Source organism: Capsella rubella, unplaced genomic scaffold, assembly GCF_000375325.1.
Source record: "Capsella rubella cultivar Monte Gargano unplaced genomic scaffold, Caprub1_0 scaffold_1, whole genome shotgun sequence".
Taxonomy (NCBI): domain Eukaryota; kingdom Viridiplantae; phylum Streptophyta; class Magnoliopsida; order Brassicales; family Brassicaceae; genus Capsella; species Capsella rubella.
In genome coordinates this window covers 10,093,372-10,114,170 of record NW_006238923.1, presented here as the reverse complement: position 1 = coordinate 10,114,170, position 20,799 = coordinate 10,093,372, and the positions used below count along the sequence as shown (strand labels likewise).

At 35.9% G+C, this 20,799-nt stretch overlaps 6 protein-coding genes across 9 annotated transcripts; all 6 read right to left on the bottom strand.

The window, feature by feature from the left end:
* Nucleotides 1-2,557: 2,557 nt before the first annotated feature.
* On the bottom strand, nucleotides 2,558-4,459 carry LOC17897939 (mediator of RNA polymerase II transcription subunit 9). Of its 2 annotated transcripts, none has more exons than XR_002832448.1 (6): nucleotides 4,275-4,459; nucleotides 3,360-3,469; nucleotides 3,212-3,274; nucleotides 2,994-3,113; nucleotides 2,828-2,886; nucleotides 2,558-2,721 (listed from the first exon to the last, which is right to left on the bottom strand). XR_002832448.1 is itself a non-coding variant. In XM_006306046.2 (6 exons), exons 2-6 carry the CDS (start codon nucleotides 3,444-3,446, stop codon nucleotides 2,664-2,666), a joined length of 351 nt encoding a protein of 116 aa, XP_006306108.2. In that variant the 5' UTR covers nucleotides 3,447-3,469; nucleotides 4,275-4,459; the 3' UTR covers nucleotides 2,558-2,663. The 2 variants fall into 2 exon arrangements, 1 of the variants encoding a protein (XP_006306108.2); XM_006306046.2 differs by having other exon boundaries at nucleotides 2,994-3,077.
* A 1,224-nt stretch (nucleotides 4,460-5,683) lies between these two features.
* LOC111828665 (trichohyalin-like) lies at nucleotides 5,684-7,630 on the bottom strand. Its single transcript, XM_023777157.1, has 7 exons — nucleotides 7,550-7,630; nucleotides 7,298-7,465; nucleotides 6,624-7,112; nucleotides 6,340-6,546; nucleotides 6,150-6,245; nucleotides 5,896-6,066; nucleotides 5,684-5,773 (listed from the first exon to the last, which is right to left on the bottom strand). Exons 1-7 carry the CDS (start codon nucleotides 7,628-7,630, stop codon nucleotides 5,684-5,686), a joined length of 1,302 nt encoding a protein of 433 aa, XP_023632925.1.
* Nucleotides 7,631-10,613: 2,983 nt separating this feature from the next.
* On the bottom strand, nucleotides 10,614-12,527 carry LOC17899084 (eukaryotic translation initiation factor 4E-3). Its single transcript, XM_006303253.2, has 5 exons — nucleotides 12,135-12,527; nucleotides 11,554-11,719; nucleotides 11,345-11,470; nucleotides 10,998-11,063; nucleotides 10,614-10,917 (listed from the first exon to the last, which is right to left on the bottom strand). Exons 1-5 carry the CDS (start codon nucleotides 12,455-12,457, stop codon nucleotides 10,867-10,869), a joined length of 732 nt encoding a protein of 243 aa, XP_006303315.1. The 5' UTR covers nucleotides 12,458-12,527; the 3' UTR covers nucleotides 10,614-10,866.
* A 386-nt stretch (nucleotides 12,528-12,913) lies between these two features.
* Nucleotides 12,914-15,394, bottom strand: LOC111828663 (putative zinc finger CCCH domain-containing protein 9). The gene is made up of 14 exons (XM_023777153.1): nucleotides 15,335-15,394; nucleotides 15,220-15,258; nucleotides 15,050-15,164; nucleotides 14,827-14,954; nucleotides 14,712-14,747; nucleotides 14,446-14,529; nucleotides 14,319-14,366; nucleotides 14,178-14,237; nucleotides 13,967-14,095; nucleotides 13,598-13,717; nucleotides 13,438-13,500; nucleotides 13,242-13,325; nucleotides 13,081-13,139; nucleotides 12,914-12,971 (listed from the first exon to the last, which is right to left on the bottom strand). The coding sequence occupies exons 1-14, from the start codon at nucleotides 15,392-15,394 to the stop codon at nucleotides 12,914-12,916; spliced, it is 1,083 nt and encodes a 360-aa protein (XP_023632921.1).
* Nucleotides 15,395-15,769: 375 nt separating this feature from the next.
* Nucleotides 15,770-18,180, bottom strand: LOC111828673 (putative zinc finger CCCH domain-containing protein 9). 3 transcript variants are annotated; one of them, XM_023777183.1, is made up of 11 exons: nucleotides 18,065-18,180; nucleotides 17,819-17,980; nucleotides 17,495-17,587; nucleotides 17,166-17,411; nucleotides 17,052-17,078; nucleotides 16,837-16,923; nucleotides 16,689-16,760; nucleotides 16,546-16,611; nucleotides 16,363-16,458; nucleotides 16,073-16,284; nucleotides 15,770-15,957 (listed from the first exon to the last, which is right to left on the bottom strand). In XM_023777183.1, exons 1-11 carry the CDS (start codon nucleotides 18,101-18,103, stop codon nucleotides 15,933-15,935), a joined length of 1,125 nt encoding a protein of 374 aa, XP_023632951.1. In that variant the 5' UTR covers nucleotides 18,104-18,180; the 3' UTR covers nucleotides 15,770-15,932. The 3 variants fall into 3 exon arrangements, with proteins under 3 accessions (XP_023632951.1, XP_023632952.1, XP_023632953.1); XM_023777184.1 differs by having other exon boundaries at nucleotides 16,073-16,251; XM_023777185.1 differs by lacking the exon at nucleotides 18,065-18,180 and having other exon boundaries at nucleotides 17,495-17,720; nucleotides 17,819-17,862.
* Nucleotides 18,181-18,397: 217 nt separating this feature from the next.
* LOC17900538 (eukaryotic translation initiation factor 4E-3) lies at nucleotides 18,398-20,165 on the bottom strand. The gene is made up of 5 exons (XM_006303238.2): nucleotides 19,759-20,165; nucleotides 19,321-19,486; nucleotides 19,112-19,237; nucleotides 18,765-18,830; nucleotides 18,398-18,683 (listed from the first exon to the last, which is right to left on the bottom strand). Exons 1-5 carry the CDS (start codon nucleotides 20,091-20,093, stop codon nucleotides 18,633-18,635), a joined length of 744 nt encoding a protein of 247 aa, XP_006303300.1. The 5' UTR covers nucleotides 20,094-20,165; the 3' UTR covers nucleotides 18,398-18,632.
* Nucleotides 20,166-20,799: the final 634 nt, after the last annotated feature.

Genomic DNA, 20,799 nt, shown 5'->3' with positions numbered 1-20,799 from the left:
ATCTGACTTCATTCTTCACTTATTCTTCATTTCTTATTTGTAATCTGAACTTTCTATTTCAAGAGATATCGATTGTGTTCTTAAAGCATTTAATAAAGAGAGTTGATTCCTAAAGTTAAGCCATTATCTGAGAATCGAGTATTAAAAGCTTAACAATTGGTGCGTCGTGACGTGGCTCAACACATTCATACGCGCCTCCGCGTCATAAAGTCACCCACTTTATCAAATCTTTTTTCTGAGGGTTTCTTTTTGTTTTCTTCTTCAGTCTCCTCGCCTCCTTTTCTCTCTCTCACCTCAAAACAAACATCGATGGCAGACAAGCCGTTGCTCTCATTCGACCCATCGAACTGGGGGGGGACTTATTGTTGGTGTAGGAATTAGCACCAACGACATACCGGCCTAAACCAAGACGGAATCGAATTAAACCAATAAGTCGGGGAATCCCGGTTTATTGTCCAATTAATGCAAAGGGTGCTTCATTCCTAAAATGGAATAGACGACCTCGGATCATTAGGGTTTCGAAAACCCTAATCGAATATTTATGACAATATCTTATGAAAATCTAAGGAAAAGGAGCATTTATTGTAACCCTAAATCCCTTGTATAAATAGAGAAGATGTCTCTATTCTAGGGCATCGATCATTTAATAACAAAAACCCTAGTTCCTCACTTGTTCTTGAGCAAACCCTAAATCGTTCATTTCTAGGTCAAATCAATTCTTTTTAATCCGTTTCAATTCGAGTTCTTGAGAGATTGTTCAAAGTGAATTTATTCTCGTTTCCTTAATAAATTCATTGTGTGAACCCTTGGTTCAACAATATAGATGACCCTTGTTTCATTATATATATATATATAATCATAATAATATAAGAGTAAATAACAGATTCATTTTTGGTTCAGGTTCCTTACCATCTTCTCTGACTGTGGTTCCTGTCTCCTACCATTTCTCTCATCAGATCTGATCCTTAGTTCATCCAGTTTCAGTTCAGGGGTTTGTCTCTGAGAATCAAATGTAAGAGAAACGTTAGCTATGTTTTTCAACTATGTTTCATGTCCTAATTGACTACTTCTCTTGTGAAGTTGTGATTGTAAGGAGTAAGGACTACTCTAAGCAAAACCATAACGTCAAATAGAAATAAGGGTTCACAGTAAGAACATTATAAATTGTTTGGGGGAATACATACCTTTGTCTCCTCCATGGATCTCTCAACTTTTTTTTTGCACAGTGAGTTTTTTAGCCTTTTAAGCTTGATTTCTCTAGAAATATAGTCCAAAATGATTTAATATTTTTTTTTTGGAAAATAATGATTTAATTCTTTGTATTCAAACTTTTGGTCTCGGATAATAATAATAATAATTAACATAGCAATATTTGACTATGCATCTTTAAGTAAATAGGCATGTGAGTAATTCGTTCGTTGACTGGACGAACTCCAAATAAAGAAAGCTCAAAAGTTCACAATGATATATGGTATTCGACTTAATTATTAGTTATGATTTTAGCTCACAAGGATGTATGGTATTCGACTTTTTACAGAAATTTTAGAAGATACCCTAATAATATTCGATAGTTTGCAATTGATCAAATGTAATACTTGATATATATATTTATATATATATATAATTAAATACCCAAAGGGATTTTTTTTTTAATTTAAAGAGCGGAAAATCATACATCTTTTGAACTCAGTTTATACCGAATAAAGTAATGTCCTTTCAAGTAATGTTGAACCCTTTATGTTGTTTCTAAATGTATGCATTTTAATGAACTTGGAAGGAATGAAGCTTGAAACCAAGATTCTAGTCTATAGTACTTGAATGGTATTCGGCATTTTAGATGAAAAAGGTTTCCTTTAACAATAGTATCTCTAGATTGTTTATAATATATATATGGGATGCGTCCCCAAAATACATATACAAGCATACTTAATTTTTGAAAGAAAAGTATTTGCACCACTTGGTTTATTTCTTGGCGGGAAGAAGTTTATGGTTATAGAAGGTTTTTTTTTAATCTTTCGTTCAACATTAAGAAAATATAACAATTGGCTGAGTTCCAAAATACTTAAAATCAATTCTATATATTAGTGTCAGCTATCGAATACACCAATTCCACGTACTGGTTCTGCTTCAGAACTATTTCAAATTCACTCCAGCTTAGAGTTGTTATCAGTGAAGGCAAAGATGATAGCAAAGAGAAAGAAAGGTGTATGCAAATGCAACATCAATTTCACCTGCAAAACTCCTCGATAGAAAGCGATCGAATGTATTCAAAGATCTCAAAGAGTTTCTCATGTGATGGACCAAAATGAGATAGAGGGCGTTAGTGGTCTTTAATATAAAAGTCCAGTCTCAGTATCGTTCCATTATTCTAATCTGGCCCATGAAAGGCCCATACTCAAATGCCCGGGATTGTTTTTTGGATTCGTTATTCTTTGATGCATGTTCAATTGGAATATGGTTAATTGTATCTTTTGAGTTTTGATGATACTCAACTATTTTTTCTCGATTTTAGGTTTGATATTAATGTATGATTTACATATTATCACAATAACTGCTGATAGAGTTAAATAAAAAAAATGAATATTCATGGTTCACTCATCACAATTCTTGGTATATAGCACCAAAATTGCTAAATAGAAGAAAATATAATACAACAGATTTCTTCAAGGCTCTTTCTTCAAAATCTCTTCAGCAGATTTCTTATATTCTTCAATCAATTCTCTGACACAAAAAGATTTAAGAGGAAAATTATATCTAAAACCAAAAATTCAATCTGATCAAATAAAAAGATGTATATAGAATGTGTTTTTAACAAGTTATTGCTTACTTTCTTTGTTGAAGCAATTGCTCACTTTCTTCTAATTTTCCCTTTTGTCCATCAACATACTTACGGAAAAAAGAACATCCGTTAGCAAAAACCAAACAACTTTGTTATTTGTTCTGATCCAAATGCAAATATATAAGTTTTTATATCGTTTTGTTTAATGCTTTACCTCTTTATCATAAGATCCAAGGGATATTGAAATTGAACTCAAGAGCTGTTGACATTTGTCGAAATGGCTTTTTACTTCAGTCACCTACAATGCAATTCCACTAAGGCAAGTGCAATTCCACTAAGGCAATTTAACAAATAAATAAATAAACCCTAGAAATTCAAAGAGCTTTAAAGACTTAAATATTTGAAGTAGAGAAACAAAAAAAACAAACAAACCACAGCATCAGAATCTTGATCTCGTGTTCCAGTTTCAGTCGTTTCAGATAATTTTTCCACGGACTACGAATACAAGAGATATTATATCATATTCCAATGAGAAGATTTTAATTCATATTATATACTTTGGTTTTGTTTTTGGTTTTACCGGATAGAGATTGAAATGAGAAGCTAACGATTCCTGTTGTTTTGGAGTCTGCACAGATTGTTGTTCTTGCGGTGTATGGTGCATCATATCTCTGGTTGTTGATAATGAAACTACAAAATCAAACACAGTTTTGAGGTCAAAATTTTGAAATTATTTATCAAATGCCTTTTTTTAATAATAATCATCATTATGTAATGCCTTTTAAAAGTTTTGAAGGAAACAATGACATTAATAAAATCCAATTTTTTAAAAAACAATTTTATTGAAACCCTAAACCACGATGAGAGCCCCTCTTATAATCTTTGTGAGTACCACCTTCCACTTCACTTATAATCTTTGGCTACTACTTTTCGGAGTCGTGAACAATAAGTTACTTAGGGACAAATTTTGTTGTCCACATGATCCATATAATCACAATCCAACAAGCATGCATCACACATATAAATAATAGCCAAACAATATGCTTTCAAAGAAAGAAAAAAAAATCAAGCAAATAACATCAAACAACAATTAAGATACAACTGAAAATACAATCCTTTACTATATGCTTTGATGAGCCGCATCATAGCCACATGTACACTATGCCTCTTACGCCAACAAGCAATCATGCAATATACATGCATGTCATTCCTCAAACATCTCACTCTTCAATCCATTTATCTCAATCTATATCATATCCTAACTTTGTCAACTTATTACATTTCCACTTTTTAACAACCTAGCATCATTTCTAGGTTCTCACACAATCATCACATAGTCTTATGCTTAGCCAATCTAAACACATAATCTCATGTTTAACAATCTAACACATATATAGTCTCAAAACACACACATCATTTAGCTAAACTAAATCTATACCATACAAGCAAAAAAGAAGAAGGAAAACTATAGATATATAAGTCATGTCCTGATCACCTTAGTGATAATAAGTATGGATCCTAGGATTTCTACGACTAGCTAGTCTTTCTCCTTGACAACTCTTGACGCTTCCTCTCTCTCTCTTAACACGAAAAATCTCTCTCTCCTCTCTCTCCTCTCTCCCCAATCTGAAGCAGTTTCCTTTCCCTAGTTAAGATTTTGGTCACAACAGCAGTGGCAACGAAGACTACTTCTCTCAATTGGCTCTTTGGATATATAAACACTTCTTCCGTAGACTCATCACTTATATAGGGAAGAGATTAACTAGGGTTTTTGAAGAAATGTCTGATTTACCCTTAATTTTAATTGGTACTTGGACTTTATAAAATGGGCTTTAAGTTTTTTGATATTAAAGTTACTTTTTTCCTTGACTTAAAGTCTAATGATTAATTTATCTCATATTTTCTATGAGTACTCTATTCATATTTTTGCTCATCAATCTACGGTTATGGCTTAAAAATCATATTCATACAAAAATGTTAAACCAAAATATTAATACATATGAATTCATACTTGTGGAGAAGAGACATTTTATGAAAGTATCACATTCATAGGTCAGGACTAACCTTATCCTATTTGTGCATGAAATACTCAAAGTTGTTCCGAACTTACAATATATTTTAAATTTAATTAAAGACTAAATAAGACAAGCTCTTAATTATATAATTGTGACTACGTTCTTGTATCATTTTTTCTACAATGCCAAAAATAATTCTTTTTAAAATCAAAAGATAGTTTGTATGTTTCTATTTTTCAGCGGGAATTTGTTATTATTTTTAATTTTTCTAAAGTTGTTATATATTCTGCCTATGTTCCTATATGTATATTTAAGAGTTTTCAGAGCTTTTAAAAATTTAATGTTTAGCTATAGATACATTGTTTTTTTTTCTGTATTCAACAAAATGTCCATAATTCTAATCAATAGTAATTCGATCAATTCAAAATGTCCATCAGTATTTCATGAAAATTACAATTTCTTGTTATTATTTACTACACAAATACATTGAAAACCTTAAAAATATATCTTTGAGAAACGAAAAGAAAACCTAAAAACTATTTCTTTTAGGAACCGAAGAAGTATTTGGTCATTTGGATTCAAAAGTTATTTAAATTATATATTTTTCATAAAAAGTTTCATTATTCGTTTAATCAGAAATCTACATTGCATTTGAAAATTATCAGTTTTATTAAAATGAAACTTATAACTTTTCCACGTATGTCTGTCTATTTCTCTTAGTAAAAATTAGGGAACAAGAAAAATAAATATTCATTTCTACTTAACTGACATTCATATAATTTTGTAAAATTGAATCATAACCTAATGAGTCTTCCCAACATATCAGTTTCTTGCGTTCAAAGGAATCATCTGAAAGTTCTCTTTGGTGGTCTCGTAACTCTCTTTCCTCTTATACTCCATCTCCCTCGTTTCTTTTAAACCCGAGTTGCTTCGTATTCTGATGATCACGAGCATCTAAGTTTCGATTCTCTAGCATCTCCTGCGAACCGAAACAATATATCAAATGAGAAGTCGCAGTAAGAAAACGTATACTTAAGCTATCTTCTTCTTCTTTTTCTCAACTATGTTTCATCAATCAGGTTCTTGTTTCAGTGTTTTTACTTGTTGTCGCAGAGTTTCTTGAGCCTCTCTCCTCTGTCTCTGTTCCCGCACTTGACCCTCTCTCCTCTGCCGCATGATTCCCCTCATATGACTATTCTCTCTAACTTCTCCTCTTGATCTCTGCTCCTGTAGATTGTATTGAGGCTCTCTCCTCTGCCACTCAATCTGTTCCTACATATTCTCTTGAGCATCAAGGCAAAACACAAACAATGAACAAAGTCAGGTCTATTCAATCTTTTGTTGTTGTTAATTACCATCCTCCCTCGCTCGAAGCTCCACTCTGTATCATGGCCTTTTGGATCACTCACTCGGGAATCAGGAATAAATCCGGACTGAGGATGAGCAAGCAACTAGAAAATTAAATAAAGAAAGGTCACACTTTATATGACCATACTCTCTATGAGAAAAGCACAAAGGAGAAAACATGTTTTAGTTCAGTTATACCCTCTCCTCTGGCCTGAATCCTGAGTAGTCCATTTCATATCTCCTCTGAGCTCTCTCATCAAACCTCCATCTGGATTCATGACTGCCTCTCCAACCCTGAGGTCTCTCATCAAACCTCCATCTGGATTCATGACTGCCTCTCCAACCCTGAGCTCTTTCATCAAATCTCAGTCTGGAGTCACTCCCTCTCCTACCCGGAGATCTATCCTGAGAATCATAACCAAATGGTACACGTTAAATCAAAGAAAAGCATACTTACTCTGCAAGAAGTTAAATATGTTTACCCTCTCACGGTGCCAGAATCTTGACTCAGTTTCACGGCGTCTCCTCTGCATCTCCTCATCTCTCAGTCGTCTGTGGTACTGTTGCATCTCCTCGTCTCTCAGTCGTCTGTGGTACTGTTGCAGAGTTTCTCGCGTGTCTGCGTTAGAGTGTTCTTGTTTTACAATCGTTTCTTTAATGGATCTCGACTCTATTCCATGGATTCTCCTCTGCTTCTCAGCATCTTTCAGTCGTTCTTCTCGCAGATACTGTAGTACCTCTTGGTGCGACTCGCTGTAATAATAAACCCGACCTATTTCTTCATTCTCCTGACGTATTCTCGTCGAATCTGGTTCTTGATCACTTCTTCTCACAGGTTCCTTCTCATTATCTCGAGCGCCTGCCATTGAAGTTGAGGGTAAAGAGCTTGAACCTGTAATATTCTGTATACTATCAGTTCTCCCATCAGACCTTCTCCCTGAATCACTCAGCCCCATAACAGGAGTTGGTCCCTGAGAGTCAAAATTAAAGGAAACGTTAAATCTACTCTACACAAGAACCATAGCCATCTTTCTCGACTCAGAATTCACAAGAAACGTAAGGACTAATCTAAGTAAAACCGAAACGCCAACTCAAATCAGAAGTCACAATAAGGAGAACATCGTAGTATGGATCAGCAGAGTAAGTTGTTGTTTACCATCGTCTTTTCAATGGAACTCGACTCTGTTTCATGGCTTCTCCTCTGCTTCTCAGCATCTTTGAGTCTCTCTTCTCGCAGATACTGTAGTACCTCTTGGTGCGACTCGGAGTAATAATAAATCCGACCTGTTCGTTCATTTGTTCCTAATCCCAAGACTTCATTCTCCTGAGAAATTCGTATCGACTCTGGTTTCATCATAATAATCAACTGCAAAGAAGAGAGTAAGTACTAGTTTGGTTTCTTGATTACCTTTGGTTCTTCAGTCGATCTCGATTCTGTTTCATCGCTTCTTCTCTCATCTTCTTTCTGATTACCTCCAGCGTCTGCCATGACAGTTGAGAGTTAAGTTCTCGTATCGGTTTCTTTCTACAATCTTGTCTCTTATTTCGGATTTTGTTTCTCCCTGCTCGTCTTTTCGGAAAATCAAATCAAAGAACGAATGGTCTTCATATGTATAACTAATGACTCCTCGGTTTCAGTTATGCATATAAATAGATTTCTTGTGAGAAAAGGAAAATAAAATATATATGTAGGAATTAAACATACTCGTACGTACGTAGCAATCGTTCCGACTCACAAAGTAAATCATAATTATAAGATAGAAGATGAGTTCTATAACAGACATTAGAAATGTAAGAAGATGCGTTGTTTTTGGTCATTACAAACTACATATTTATGCTCACCCTTCTCGACAGGGAACAAGGAGGGTGTAAACTTATAAAAGTCTCTGTGTTGCTGCTATTGGACTATCATCTGGATTCCGTAGAAACTAGGAGTTTGACGCCATTGTATGTTACAAAAGCTTGTTTCTTGTAAGACAAGTTATCAAATCACAACACACTAACTAATAAGAACAAGTCAAGAATTAACAGAAATATGATAATAGATGAATGGAAGAAATATAATAAACCAAATATGTATTCCCTTTATTATAGAAATAGTAAATTTCATTGTAACATATTGTTCTTAGACGATCGAGATAGATATAGAACTGGACAAAGGAAAATAAATAGCTAGGGTTTCCCTGAATCCTGATGCTGACAAAGCTTGGTTTATATAACATCTTCAACTTATTGTAATAAAATTAGTATTAGGAGAGTATTAGTCGTCAACATCAACGTCAGAATTATATGGCTGGCGGGGCGGTCCATTGATAGAAGTCCCCTTGTGCTGTATTGCCGTTCACTTTCAGTCCTATAAGTTGTGTTGTATGAGGTATCACCACATCTCCCTAAATAAATCAACAAAAAAAAAAGTAAATTGGGATGAGAAAGTGAGTGAGTGATTGAGCCACAAAATAATAGTTGAAGTGATGAATTTTATTTATTTATTTTTGCTTACAGAAGCATCGATCATGTCCTTAAAAAGTGGAGGATTAGTCATCAGATTCTCAGCGATGTCGAAAATTCTCAGTGCTTCTCCATCATTATTAATCAACTCAGTCAAGTTTCTTCTCAGATCTTCATCCTACAACAACAACAATTAAATAAATAAAAAGATGATTTGCAACGCACACGCTTTAATAGATTTGTTATCTAGGAGAGCTAGTACAATTACCTTGGGAGAGCTGGAATCAAAACCGTTTTCAGAAATGGTATGAAAACCTCGAAGAACAATTTCAATAGGGAGATTTGTGTCATCTACAACAGACCTTTTCGAGACATAAACCATTGATTGAGAATTTGGGTTTATGTCTGCTACCACTAGCTGCAACTCCAACCCAAACAATGCAGCTTCCTTTTCGGACAAGTCAGCTGCAAACTCAAGCGGGTTCATTGTGGACTGAGAGAATAAGGAAAACAATATAGTATAAGAAAATAAAAAACATTTTATGTAGAAAACAGAGTAGATTAAATTATTATATAAGATACCTCTAAGAAACGAGGAACCAAGGTTGTGCTGTATTGTGAGACTGGCTCACTGCTATCGAAAACAAAAGCAAATCTGCCTTTTTTAAAACCAAACCATGAACCACCTCGTAGTACTGCTTTGTCTGCATCTACTCCGGTTACAATACTATCTCCCTTATTACGATTCGAGGCAACCAACGTTTCCCTTCCTCTTTGATTCCTCGCAATTGTCACCCCCTCTGCTTCCCTTTAGATCCACTCGTACAATAACAAAAAACAACAATCCGATCAGATTAATCAACGGTGCATATTAATGCAATGTTGATGTACGTATAAATTAAGACACAAGAAAGATTCGAATAAGTTTGACTTGCAAGAAACCGCTTTTGTCTCTGTTCATGAGGAACAAGAATCCGGTTCCTTTCCATTGTAATGCCACTGTCCCCATTCTTCTTTCTTTCCGAGATTTGTTTAACGCTTTTAACTATTTGGATCTTTCTCTTTTGCTCTCTGTGCTGTTCTTTGTATTTGATGTTTTGAGTTGTGACCCCATGCTTTGTTTTTATAGCCGAGAGAGATGATGATGAATGATCTCTCTTCTCTGCTTTTTTGCTTTACCACTTGTTCTTCCTCTTTTTTCTAACGTAACCACTCCACGCACTTGAGAGCTTGATTTATCCAATTTTGGATATAGCTTTTGCTGTTTTCAGTCACCATCATACTCTCTCCTCCATTGAGTAACCCATGAATCGTGTATCTGTGGTGTAGAAGCACAATGTGCTATAGTAAGTAAAAGGGATGATGCAGAGTTTCAACATTTCCAAAATTATTCCGCTTTTGCTCTCTAGCTTTTTTGCTCTTTGACATTGAATGATGGAGGAGAGTCATGTGTATGGTGGAATGATCAAGACTTATTTTTATTTCTTACTATACTAAGAATATGTACAATGAAATTTGTTTTTTACTACACTAAGAATATACAACAAGTGGTTTCTGGTAGTAAGAACTCAATTTATTCAAAACTACTCTTTGGTCTTAGCTTTGCTTTGGTGGTAGTTCGACACTTTAAGGAGGAGTCATATGTGCAACAATTTGGAATTTACTTATTTTTACTAATTTGAGATAAAGTGAAACAAAGACGTTAAAGAAAACACGATGGAGATGATGAGGTAGAAGTTAGGCCATTCTTTTGTTGTTAGTGTGATTTTATTTTATTTGTTGATTGACTTTATACATGTTTGAATTTAGAGATAGGAAAGAGGAACTAAACAATTCGTATAAGTCAGGACAGACCCAAAATAAAGAAAGCATGAGATGGTTTACTTGGTTGTAGTATCAATGAGTCCCCATAACCACAGTTACATAGGCGTTGGTCATCCGATTAACTCAACTGGGAACAATGAGGGCGTAATCAACAATTAAGTTTGAAATAATGTTAGAAAATCTGTAATTGAGATAAGCGATTAACAAAGAAATTTAATATCGAAATTTTCATTTTTCTGTATACCACTAAGAAAGTTAAAAACTCATGTACATTTGATACAAAGCCATTTCACCAATTCTGATACTTGAAAATGAAAACTAGATGTGCATCTTTTTACAGTAAAGATAAGATCAGAAAAACAATTAGAGGTCCTGTTCTCATATGACTTCCGACTTCCCTTTAAGTCTTCTCTTTTTTCCCTGCAAAGCTAGGCAAGTAAACCTGTGTATCTGTCATACAGTATACCGATTTTTAGCATCACGATCAAGAGTCTTTGCATCCTCCTGAAAAAACAAATTGGACAAGTCACAATTGCACAAAGAGTGTAGTTTAGGAGAACACAAAGATGTTGCAGAAATGATACATGAACTATAAATCCGATTGTGTCATTGTAACCAACAAGTTCCTTCCATTGCTTCCCAATGCTTAGCTGCAGCAAACGCACCAATAACATGTCAGTCCCAAAAAAAAGCCTAGTTAACTGAATCGATGAAACCCAATTGCTACAAGATCGAGCCAATGGTATGTATGTGTTTTTTTGTATGAACGTAAAAAGGATTAAATTATCTTGTCCTGTAGTCTCCTTATTAGTTTTTGGTTAAGAACTTGGGAAACTAAGGAAATCCACTCACTCAGTGTTATGTTTCCTCAAGAACAAAGTCTTTTGATTACCACCACAGAAATCTACACATTATAACAATCATGATTTACCTGAGCATCCTCATCTGCAGCGTTCTTTGTCCATAGAGAGATCCTGTCCCCTCTGGCTCTGAAGTTCAAAACTGCCCCACAAATCTCATCTCCGTGATCAAATTGCTCACCAACTAAAGCAAGTAGCTAAAACAAGGATACAAAAACATCACAAAATGGATCCAACAGGCAGTATGGCCAAGGGGAAAGCACATGAAAGTTACAAATACCGTGTTAAGCCAATTGGATTCTAGTGTAGCTTTAGGGAACATCATAGTCCATTTTCCTCCATTAGCACAGATAGGATCTTCCCATTTTGGTTCAATCTTATGTTTGAAGCAGTAAAGATCCGCCCCTGGAACCCACTTGGTTGGAGGATGGATGTTATTGTAAAGACTGCATCAAGAAGTTGACGAGTTTAAAACTCATCCATCACAGGGAAATATGTAATTTACCTTAACATAAAAATGCAGAAAAAGAACACACACAAAGATCAAACAAGCAGATAATCAATATTTCTGATGTATACTCCTAAGTAAAGACTACAAACTAGCTTATTAGATGGATACAATCAAGAGAGGCTGATCAATATTTCTGATGTTTGCTCACAGATGCAGTGTAAAGCATTCCCAATTAAAAAACTTGAGCAAATCCATGAAAGCAACGGTTCCACTCAATCAAAACTTGGTAAAGTTAAGATCAGTAACCATTAGACAAAAGAGATCCTAAGCAGAAATCACCTAATCCATTCAAATTCCCTCTAGCTTATAGAAAAAACCAATGAAATTAACACGAAAGGAATCGTTCTCACCTCCAGAACTCCTCAACAGAAGAGAATGTATACAAAGATCTCAAAGAGCTTCCCCATGTGACTTGATTCGACTTGGACGAAGGATTATCAAACCAAAATGTCCAAGAATTCTCGAACAAGTGCGACTTATGGATTACGGTGGTTGATTTCTTCGACGCGTCTTCATTTCTCTTTTTCTCCTTCGACAGACCTTCCTCGTCGCCGGAGATAGCCCCCTTTATCGCCGGAAAATGCTTCTCCTTAAGGCTAGAGTTCGTCGTGGTGTTAGGATCGATATTCTCTACGGCCAAAAGCGCCGATACTGAAGAATCTTCAAACACCATTTTAACTCTCTCTCGCTCGCTCGCTCAGTTAGTTACTTTTCCGTTCGCTTCTTCACTCCGTCGACTCCGTTTCCAATTACAGACGGAGTGAGAAGAGAGAGAGAGAGAGAGGTCTTTAATATAAAGCCCAGCCCCAGTATTGTTCCGTTATTATAAATTTGGCCCATCAAAGGCCCATACATAAATGCGCGGGGATTTTCTTATTGTCATTTATTTTTTTATATTTGGCCTATTTGTAAAAGTTAGGATTAATCGTATCTTTAGTGATACGCAACTCCAACTCTTTTTTTTCCCTCTCTCGATTTTTAGGTTTAATACAAAATGGTCAATCACAAAAACTCATAGGCCAAATATAAATGTAAATGGTTTACTGATTCTTTAGCACCAAAATTGCTGACAGAGCAAAAAAAAAAAAAAAATGAATACTCAAAACATCTTTAGGAGATAATACTGGAACTAGGGCTCTTTCTTCATAATCTCTTCAACAGATTTCTTATATTCCTCAATCAATGCCCTGACACAAAAGATTTAAGAAGACAATAATATAAGTAAGAGAAAAACCAATCAATCTGAATCAGATTATCTGATCAAATAAAAAGGTTTTTTAACAAGTTATTGCTTACTTTCTTTGTTGAAGCAATTGTTCATTTTCTTCTAATTTTTCCTTATGGTCATCAACATACTTGTGAAAACAAGAAAATCCGTTAGCAAAAACCAGACCAAACTCAAATCTAGCTAGATCCAAATGCAATGTCTGAAACTTTTTTTTGGTTAAATGAATTACCACATTAATGTGAGATCCTAGGGATTTTGAAATTGAATTCAAGAGCTGTTGACACTTGTCAAAATGGCTGTTCACTTCAGTCACCTGCAATTCAATTCCACACTTCAGACAATTCAATATCAAAGAAACCCTAGAGATCCTAACAGCTTTATAAAGACTTGGATATATTTAGGATAGAGAAGCAAAGAAAACAAACCAGGGCACCAGAGTTCTGATCTCGTGGTCCAGCTTCAATCGCATCTGCTAATTTTTCCACCGACTGCGAATTCAAGACATGAGTATAATTAGACACCAAGAAGAAGAAGAAATTGATTCGTCTACTTTGTTTTTGCTTTGTGTTTTTTTTTTTTTATTACCGGATAAAGATTAAAATGAGAAGCTAACGATGGTTGCTGCTGCGGAGTCTGCACAGGTTGTTGTTGCTGCGGTGTATGGTGTGGCGTCTTCATCTCTTGTTCTTGTTCTGGTTGATGAACCTGTAAATTCGAACACGATCATTGAGGAGGTCAATGTATATATAAGCACGTGAGCCTAAAGAGATAATAATAGACTCCTGTATTTACGGGATATTAGCATATCCTCAAGATATACAAACTCATTATAACTTATAAGTACATCGAAATAATAAGAGTTCACAGTAAGGACCAGAGTACAGTTAGTTATCCTGACTCTGTTTCATCCACTCTAGTAAAGAAGAGAATCAGTTCTTTCTTGCGGGTACGTACCTGCATATTGTCTTGTGCCTCTGATTCATCGTTGCTTTGTTGATGCAGATTGTGATGAGCTCTCTCTGTCACTTGCCTTTCAGTATATCTCTGTATCTGTTCTTGGGGATTGTCTTGCTCTCGTAATTCCTACGGTATTGGTTTGAATACTAATCAAGGACTCTAATCATAGAACAGAGAACAACAACAAAGTTAAGCTCTTTGTTTATACCTCTAAATTTTCGAATCTTTCTTTTGAACCACGCTCTTCGGAATCCAGAATAATTTTTGCCTGAGAGTGAATACTCATATAAGTAAACGGCAAAAACATTAATACAAAAAAAGAAAGAAGACAGTTTTGGCTTAGTTATACCCTCTTCTCTGGCCTGGATCCTGACTCAATTTCGTGAGTTCTTCTAGGCTAAGAATCAAAGTCAACCAAAACGTTCAGATCAAAACCAATATGGACCATGGAGAAGAGACATTAGATGGGAAACTACCTGATACACATCTGAACCTTCCATGTCCTCTAAGTGTCGATATACACAAACTGAGCCGAACCGACAATTACCTCTCCGAAAATGCTGCAACGAACCGCACACACAATCTTATCAGATACAAGACTAAACCAGGCAAGAGAGATTATTATTATATATTTCAGATTCTTATTATTTCTTAAATGAAGTTACGATACTATAATAAGTTTTGTGTTACTTTTTCTAGATCATCAGGTATGTGATATATGAGAGTATCCAAGAAAGTGTACCTTACAGATGGGCAAATCACTCCTCTCCGGATGATCCTATAAAAATGTTTGAAAACCAGAAGATAAATTGCAACTTAGACTCAGCCAAACATAGGTAACTTTCTATATTTCTCACCTTTAGAAGATGAGTAGGATGATTGTAACGACAACTTCTTCCATAGCCACACAGACCAGTGTCGAGGTAAAACTGACAGTCTTTTTCACCGGGACGAACTGGATACGCATCTCTCAGATTCATATTTTCTAAAAATCAGCAACATGAACAATTAAACTTGGATTAACATAAACCAAACCGGATCGGATCATATCATTGAACCTCTCAAGATTAGAGAAGCAACCTCTGTTTTCATCAGAAGATGGAATCGAACCGACCCTCTTACTAGCTCCCTCTCTTCGTTCTTCCTGAAGATTCTCCTGAGAAATTCGTATCAACTCTGTTTTCTTTTTTTCTTTCTTCAAAACAATCCACAGTAAAGAACAGAGCAAGTTCTTGTTCAGTTTCTTTTACCCTAATTTTCTCGTCAGGCCTCAAATCCGGAGCTCGTCCCTGAGAAATCTCAGTAAGAAGATCGTAAAATGAGATTAACAGTGTAAATTCTTGTTCAGTTTCTTTGTTTGTTTACCTTGGTCTCTTTCATGGATCCCGACTCTGTTTCATCGCTTCTTTTCTCAGCTTCTTGCATCTTCGAGCGTCTGCCATTAAAGTCGAGATTGAGTTGTGCTAGTATCACTTTCTTCAAAAATCCCTAAAATCTTCTCTTTACTTCTTTACTTTTGTTTCTCTATTATATATATAGATCAAAGAATGCTTTTGCTTCTTTAGTTTTCAGCGGGAAACTGTTAAGCCGTATCTTGTTGGTTTTTCATTTTTATCTTCAATATTTAATTATTTATTTCGTCTTAATTTTTATATTTATTTTATAGTTCGTTTTATCAAATTGAACTTGTAACATTTCCACGTATATCTTAGGGAACAAGAAATATAAATTTGACCATACAAGAATAATACTGATGCGTAAATCTCAATATGTTGAGAAATATTAATTTCTACTCAACTGACATCCATACAAATGTAAATGAAATTGTTTACTATGATAGTTTTCCAGAATTGAAACAACTAGAAAGCATAATCTAATTCTTCTTTCAACACATATCATCAGTTTCTTGCAATCCAAGAAATCATCTGAAAGTTCTCTTTGGTGTGCCTCTTCTTTTCTCCATCTACTTTTTGATTCTCTGGCATCTCCTGCAAATCGAAATAATATACATATATCAAACGAGAAGCCACAATGAGAAAACATAGGAAGCTTTTCATCTACAGTGAAGAAACATAATCAGGTCTTGTTTCTGTGTGTTTTAACCTGTGATCACTGTTATAGTGTTGTTGCATATTCTCTTGAGCCTCTCTCTTCTGCGCGTCTCTCATTTGCATGGCTCCCTTCGCTATTTTGATTAGACGACTAAGTTTTCTGCCTTCTCCTATTGATCTCTGCTCCTGAAGATTGTACTGAGCCTCTCTCATCTGCCTCTCAGTTTGTTCCTGCATATTCTTTTGAGCATCAACGCTGCGATTCTGTTGAAGAGAAACGTAAAACACAACATAAGAACAAAGTCAGGTCTAGTCCATTTTTTTTGTTTTTTTTAACTTTACCATCTCCTTTGTAGCATGGCGTCTTGGATCACGCATTCGGGGATCCGGAGTACTTCTCTGTATCTGTTCCTGCGGATTATCTCGCTCTCGGATTTCCTACGACATTTGTTTGAATACGAATCAAGGACTCTAATCATAGAACAGAACAACAACAAAGTCAGATATTTCTTTACTATATAGTACCCCTTCATCTATATCTTCGGATCTGTCTCTTGAATCACACTCTCTGGAATCTGGTGTAGTTTTTGCCTGAGAATAAATACTCATATGAGTAAACGGAAACAGTTGAAAACAAATGAGAATAAGACATTTTTAAGTTTAGTTACCTTCTTCTCTGGCCTGGATCCTGAGTACTCTGTTTCATATCTCCTCTGAGCTCTCGCATCCGTAGGACTAGCCTAAGAATCAAACTATTATATATGGAGAGATGGCTTCTCATCTTGGAGAATAGACAAGACAACAGATGAAACTTACCTGATGCATAGGTTCTGGACCATTCCTGTCGTTTATGTGTTGAAAGCCACAAACTGAACCGAGCTTACAATATCCTTTCATCAAATACTGCAACGAATCGCATATAAAGAAGTTGAACATAACAGAAAAGAGATGTAAAGACTCAAACCAGACAAGAGATTCATATATTCCAGATTCTTGTTAGCTCTTAGATGAAGTTACAAAACTTGACTCACCTTACAAATCGGCACAGTAGTCCTCACCTATAAAGAATGTTTGAAAGCAGTAAGCCAAGAGAAAAGTTTGCAAGTTAGACTCAGCCAAACATAGATAACTTCTTTATTTCTCACCTGTGGAATTTGAGTTGGATGATTGTAACGGCAACTTCTTCCGTTGCGACACGGGCAACACCGACGGCAAACTGTTGCAGTGCGTTTCAATAGTCTCCTCTGTGTTCTCTCATCAAATATCCATTGGGATTCACTATCTCTCGGTGGTGTCTTTTTTTGCAGAACCTCTCGCGTGTCTGTGTAAGAGTTTTGGTAATCACGAATCTGACCCGCTTCGTTTATCCTCAAAACCGAGTCTTCTTTGCCCTGAGAAATTCGAATTGACTCTCTGGTTTCATCATAATATTCCACTGTCAAGAACAGAATAAATTCTTCTTCAGTTTCGTTACCTTCTTCTCCGGCAAATATCTTGACACTGTACCATCAGTTCTCTCATAAGACATTCTCCCTAAATAACTAAGCCCCATTACAGGAGGTGGTCCCTGAGAAATCAAAATTAAAAGAAACTTTAAATCTACACATCAGCCGACGCAAGAACCATACTCATCTTTCTCGACTTTGTTTCATGGCGTCTTTAACTTCTCCTCAGAAGTCACAAGAAACGTAAGGACCAATCTAAGTAAAACCGAAAGACCGAATCAAATCAAAAGTTACAGTAAGAACATCGTAAGTTTGGATCAGCAGAGTAAGTTCTTGTCCAGTTTCTTGTTTACCATCGTTTTTTCAACGGAACTCGACTCCTTTTCATGGCCTCTCCTCTGCATTTCCACGTTTCTCGATCTCTCTTGTTGCAGAGACCATCGTTTTTTCAGTGGAACTAAACTCTGTTGCATCCGACCTATTCCGTTTGTTCCAAATCTCAAGTCTTCATTCTCCTGAGAAAGTACTTGCTTGGTTACATCATAATAATCCACTGCAACGGACAGAGTAAGTAAGTACTAGTTTGGTTTCTTGATTACCTTTGGTTCTTCTTTCTGATTATCTCGTGCGTCTGCCATGAAAGTTGAGAGTAAAGTTCTCCTATCCGTTTCTTCGACTTCTTTCTACAATCTTGTCTCTTATTCCGCTTTTTGTTTCTCACTGCTCTAGTCTTCTCTGAAAATCAAATCAAAGAATGGTTTTTATATGCATACGAAAGAAAATATATATTGCTTGCATCTTGATTTTTTATTGGCAGGATTCTACTTCCGGGCATTTTATGGAATGTAATATTTCATTCTTCAACAGCTATACTCTGTGATAGGGTTATAAGAGAAAATTAAAAACCAACAGCTATTCCAAAAAATACAGTATTTTCGAAAATATGTAATTGTGATAAATGATTAACGTAAGAAATCGATTTTTTCCCTTTTCTTTATACCACTAAAAAAAGTGAAATCATGTACATTGATACAAACCCGTTTCACCAATTCTCATAGTTGAAAATGAGAACTAAAATGTGCATCTTTTTACAGTAAAGATAGATCAGAAGCATCTAGAGGTTCTCTTAAGTCTTCTCCTTTTCCCTGCAAAGCCGGCAAGTGTATCTCATACAGTATATCGATTTTTAGCATCACGATCAAGAGTCTTTGCATCCTCCTGAAATAAACAAATTGGACAAGTCACAATTGCACAAAGAGTGTAGTTTAGGAGAACACAAAGATGTTGCAGAAATGATACATGAACTATAAATCCGATTGTGTCATTGTAACCAACAAGTTCCTTCCATTGCTTCCCAATGCTTAGCTGCAGCAAACGCACCAATAACATGTCAGTCCCAAAAAAAAGCCTAGTTAACTGAATCGATGAAACCCAATTGCTACAAGATCGAGCCAATGGTATGTATGTGTTTTTTTGTATGAACGTAACAATGATTAAATTATCTTGTCCTGTAGTCTCCTTATTAGTTTTTGGTTAAGAACTTGGGAAACTAAGGAAATCCACTAACTCAATGTTATGTTTCCTCAAGAACAAAGTCTTTTGATTACCACCACAGAAATCTACACATTATAAGAATCATGATTTACCTGAGCATCCTCATCTGCAGCGTTCTTTGTCCATAGAGAGATCCTGTCCCCTCTGGCTCTGAAGTTCAAAACTGCCCCACAAATCTCATCTCCGTGATCAAATTGCTCACCAACTAACGCAAGTAACTAAAACAAGGATACAAAAACATCACAAAATGGATCCAACAAGCAGTATGGTCAAGGGGAAAACTCCAGAAAGTTACAAATACCGTGTTAAGCCAATTGGATTCTAGTGTAGCTTTAGGGAACATCATAGTCCATTTTCCTCCATTAGCACAGATAGGATCTTCCCATTTTGGTTCAATCTTATGTTTGAAGCAGTAAAGATCCGCCCCTGGAACCCACTTGGTTGGAGGATGGATGTTATTGTAAAGACTGCAGCAAGAAGTTATCGAGTTTAAAACTCATCCATCACAGGGAAATAATTTACCTTAACATAAAAATGCAGGAAAAGAACACACACACACAAAGATGCAGTGTAAGCATTCCTAATACAAAACTTGAGCAAATCCATGAAAGCAACGGTTCGACTCAATCAAAACCATTACACAAAAGCAGAAATCACCTAATCCATTCAAATTCCCTCTAGCTTAGATTTACTCAAAAGAAAATACCAATGAAATTAACAATAACGAGAGCGATCTCACCTCCAGAACTCCTCAACAGAAGCGAATGTGTACAAAGATCTCAAAGAGCTTCCCCATGTTACTTGATTCGATTTCGACGAAGGAGTATCAAACCAAAATGTCCAAGAGTTCTCGAACAAGTGCGATTTCTGGATTACGGTGGTTGATTTCTTCGAGGCGAAGTAGTTTCCACTGGAGATGATCGTTTCCTCCTTCGACGGACCTTCATAGTCACCGGAGGAGATAGCCTTAATCGCCGGAACATACTTCTCCTTAAGGATAGGGTTCGTCGTGGTGTTAGGATCGATGTTCTCTACGGCCAAAATCACCGACACTGAAGAATCTTCAACCACCATTTTTCTCTCTCACTCGCTCGTTCGCTTGATCAGTTAGTTACTTTCCCGTTCGCTTTGCTCCGTCGAGTTCGTTCCCAGTTACAGACGGAGATGAGAGAGAGTGAGAGAGAGGGCTCTATAATATATAAAGCCTAGTCTTGGTCCATCAGGCCCATTACAGGTCCAAAACTAAAATGCGCGGGATTTAATAATAATTTTTTAATTTTGGAATAAAAAGAGCGACAAAAACAAAGAGAGACCTTTGGCTTGGACTCGCGTAACGGCAACAAGTCTCTCTCTTTTATAGATATCTGTGCGCTTTCGCTTTCTCCTAAGCTCTCTTTAAATCTGTCTCTCTCTCTTTCTCACTTATTAGGGTTTGCCAAACTGGATCTATTTGGATATTTACTCCCCCCATGGCTTCACTTCTTTCAAGCTCCTATGAGTTCTTTGGAAATGGTACGATTTGCTTTACTGGAGCTATTTTTATTCCGATTGTGTAATTTGGGTTCTGTTCTCAATTTTGTTGTGTTGCCTTGGGCTTTCCACTAATTCTCTGCTTTTGATGCTGGTCGTTTTATTTAAAATGTGGATTGTTAGGGTTTTAGCTTCGTAATTTCTGTAAAGTCTAGGTTTTTAGAATGTGAAATTGGGTTTGTGATTTTGCCCTCTTCTTTTGGTAGATTATCAATTCGGAAACCTGTTGTCTTGTTGATATGATTACTGC

Excerpts from the sequence above, each read along its gene's own strand:
- LOC17897939 (XM_006306046.2), bottom strand. The coding sequence starts at position 3,446 with ATGATGCACCATACACCGCAAGAACAACAATCTGTGCAGACTCCAAAA. Across the intron at positions 2,887-2,993 it reads TTGGATCTTATGATAAAGAG|TATGTTGATGGACAAAAGGG; the intron begins GTAAAGCATTAA and ends TTTTTCCGTAAG. Across the intron at positions 2,722-2,827 it reads CAATTGCTTCAACAAAGAAA|AGAATTGATTGAAGAATATA; the intron begins GTAAGCAATAAC and ends TTTTTGTGTCAG.
- LOC111828665 (XM_023777157.1), bottom strand. The coding sequence starts at position 7,630 with ATGGCAGACGCTGGAGGTAATCAGAAAGAAGATGAGAGAAGAAGCGAT. Across the intron at positions 7,466-7,549 it reads GATCGACTGAAGAACCAAAG|GAGAATGAAGTCTTGGGATT; the intron begins GTAATCAAGAAA and ends CGAATTTCTCAG. Across the intron at positions 6,547-6,623 it reads GATTCTGGCACCGTGAGAGG|GATAGATCTCCGGGTAGGAG; the intron begins GTAAACATATTT and ends TATGATTCTCAG.
- LOC17899084 (XM_006303253.2), bottom strand. The coding sequence starts at position 12,457 with ATGGTGTTTGAAGATTCTTCAGTATCGGCGCTTTTGGCCGTAGAGAAT. Across the intron at positions 11,720-12,134 it reads TCTGTTGAGGAGTTCTGGAG|TCTTTACAATAACATCCATC; the intron begins GTGAGAACGATT and ends TTCTTGATGCAG. Across the intron at positions 11,064-11,344 it reads CTGCAGATGAGGATGCTCAG|CTAAGCATTGGGAAGCAATG; the intron begins GTAAATCATGAT and ends CGTTTGCTGCAG.
- LOC111828663 (XM_023777153.1), bottom strand. The coding sequence starts at position 15,394 with ATGCAAGAAGCTGAGAAAAGAAGCGATGAAACAGAGTCGGGATCCATG. Across the intron at positions 15,259-15,334 it reads GATCCATGAAAGAGACCAAG|GGACGAGCTCCGGATTTGAG; the intron begins GTAAACAAACAA and ends GAGATTTCTCAG. Across the intron at positions 13,326-13,437 it reads ATCAGAACTCTGGTGCCCTG|GTGACTGAAGTGAACAGCCA; the intron begins GTTTGTTTTCTT and ends ATTGAATTGCAG.
- LOC111828673 (XM_023777183.1), bottom strand. The coding sequence starts at position 18,103 with ATGGCAGACGCACGAGATAATCAGAAAGAAGAACCAAAG. Across the intron at positions 16,612-16,688 it reads GATCCAGGCCAGAGAAGAAG|GCAAAAACTACACCAGATTC; the intron begins GTAACTAAACTT and ends ATTTATTCTCAG. Across the intron at positions 15,958-16,072 it reads CACTATAACAGTGATCACAG|GAGATGCCAGAGAATCAAAA; the intron begins GTTAAAACACAC and ends TTCGATTTGCAG.
- LOC17900538 (XM_006303238.2), bottom strand. The coding sequence starts at position 20,093 with ATGGTGGTTGAAGATTCTTCAGTGTCGGTGATTTTGGCCGTAGAGAAC. Across the intron at positions 19,487-19,758 it reads TCTGTTGAGGAGTTCTGGAG|TCTTTACAATAACATCCATC; the intron begins GTGAGATCGCTC and ends TTCTTGCTGCAG. Across the intron at positions 18,831-19,111 it reads CTGCAGATGAGGATGCTCAG|CTAAGCATTGGGAAGCAATG; the intron begins GTAAATCATGAT and ends CGTTTGCTGCAG.